The 1,397-nt window shown below is 31.4% G+C and overlaps 1 protein-coding gene across 1 annotated transcript in view; it reads left to right on the top strand.

Moving 5' to 3' along the window:
* SCN9A (sodium channel, voltage gated, type IX alpha subunit) overlaps nt 1-1,397 on the top strand; it is a 203,711-nt gene that overhangs the window by 167,000 nt on the left and 35,314 nt on the right. Inside the window, exon 21 of the mRNA XM_012655824.1 lies at nt 785-907. Within this exon, the coding sequence (XP_012511278.1) occupies nt 785-907 (123 nt within the window). The remainder of the gene's footprint in view (nt 1-784; nt 908-1,397) is intronic.

The raw sequence follows: 1,397 nt of genomic DNA, 5'->3' as shown, positions 1-1,397 counted from the left end.
TGATTGCTCTGTTGTGAAAATGTATACTGATTGTATTTCTATCCATGTTCTTTCTTCTGAGATAATTTATGATAAGAATACACATTTCTTTTGGATACTGGTTCCAGTAATTGCAGCTGGTCTGTCTAACATGCTGAAGTTCTTATATATAACTATGTTGATTATGAAGCCAGTGAAATCATTTGCCCTCATTCTCTCTACAGTGTAATTGAAATTGTTTTCCCACTAATTATTACTAGTTAGATCATTGATGCCAATCCTGAGAAATTGTAGGGCAGAAACAATATTGTTGGAAGTTTGCTCCGTCTCAAAATCATGAGTCTTCAGAATGTTTTTGAATAAGATTTGTACTAGGATTTAGATTTAGTTACGCGAATGCCACACTTTCATGACTTAGCTTCAGAATCGCACACTTCCATTTTTCTCTGAGTTTTATTTCAATTGAAATTTTGATCATTGCTATAATTATATTTTCAGATTTTATAAGCAATTATATAACCATTGATTATAAAATGGGGAAGCATATGTATGATTTCTATTCAGATAGACTAAATAACCTACTTTACTTCCATTATTTCTTTTTAATGTGGTTAACCTTCAAAACCTATTTCCTTACAAAAATATCCATCTTACCCATTTTTTTTAGGCAATGACTAGATATTTCGTATATAAAATCATATTGTTCCTGTAGAGCTGCTCTTAGTGACTTTCAAAATTGACTTTTCCTTTTTATGCTTTATCATTTCATTGACACAATTAATGAAAATGTCATTTTCTTTTACAGGTTTCTTTGGTAACTTTAGTCGCAAACACTCTTGGCTACTCAGATCTTGGCCCCATTAAATCCCTTCGGACCCTTAGAGCTTTAAGACCTCTAAGAGCCTTGTCTAGATTTGAAGGGATGAGGGTAAGAAAATACTAAACTTCCTAATATAGTGTTCTTATTTTTTAAATGAAGTATAAAATATGAAAAAAATGGACATGTAGAAATTATGGGCTGTTTATATGTACTCACATGTATATGTATATACATACATAAATACAGGCTGTTTAGATGTATACTGTGTATATTCATATATATGTGTACATATATATGCATACATACTATAATTCAGCGTGTATTGTTTAACAAAGGAATAAATCAAACACAATAATCCTTCCTTTATCTAATATTGTTAAATGATAGAATGATCCAAACACATGACTTTTCCCTTTTTAAGTGGAAATCTTCCCTACACTAGGAAATTCAAGTGAAGAAAACACTATTAGTTTTGACACCATCTCTCATACATAAGTCACAAGGACTTGCCTATATCAGGTGCTCAAATAATATGTGTTTAAGGAACACCCTGGGTAGAAAGCACAAGAAAATACAGGAAAGTGAGGTAGCATAAGCC

The sequence above is a fragment of the Propithecus coquereli genome, unplaced genomic scaffold, assembly GCF_000956105.1.
Source record: "Propithecus coquereli isolate 6110/MARCELLA unplaced genomic scaffold, Pcoq_1.0 Scaffold49, whole genome shotgun sequence".
Lineage (NCBI taxonomy): Eukaryota > Metazoa > Chordata > Mammalia > Primates > Indriidae > Propithecus > Propithecus coquereli.
The sequence above is the reverse complement of the archived record's forward strand: the minus strand, read 5'-3'. Positions and strand labels throughout refer to the sequence as shown.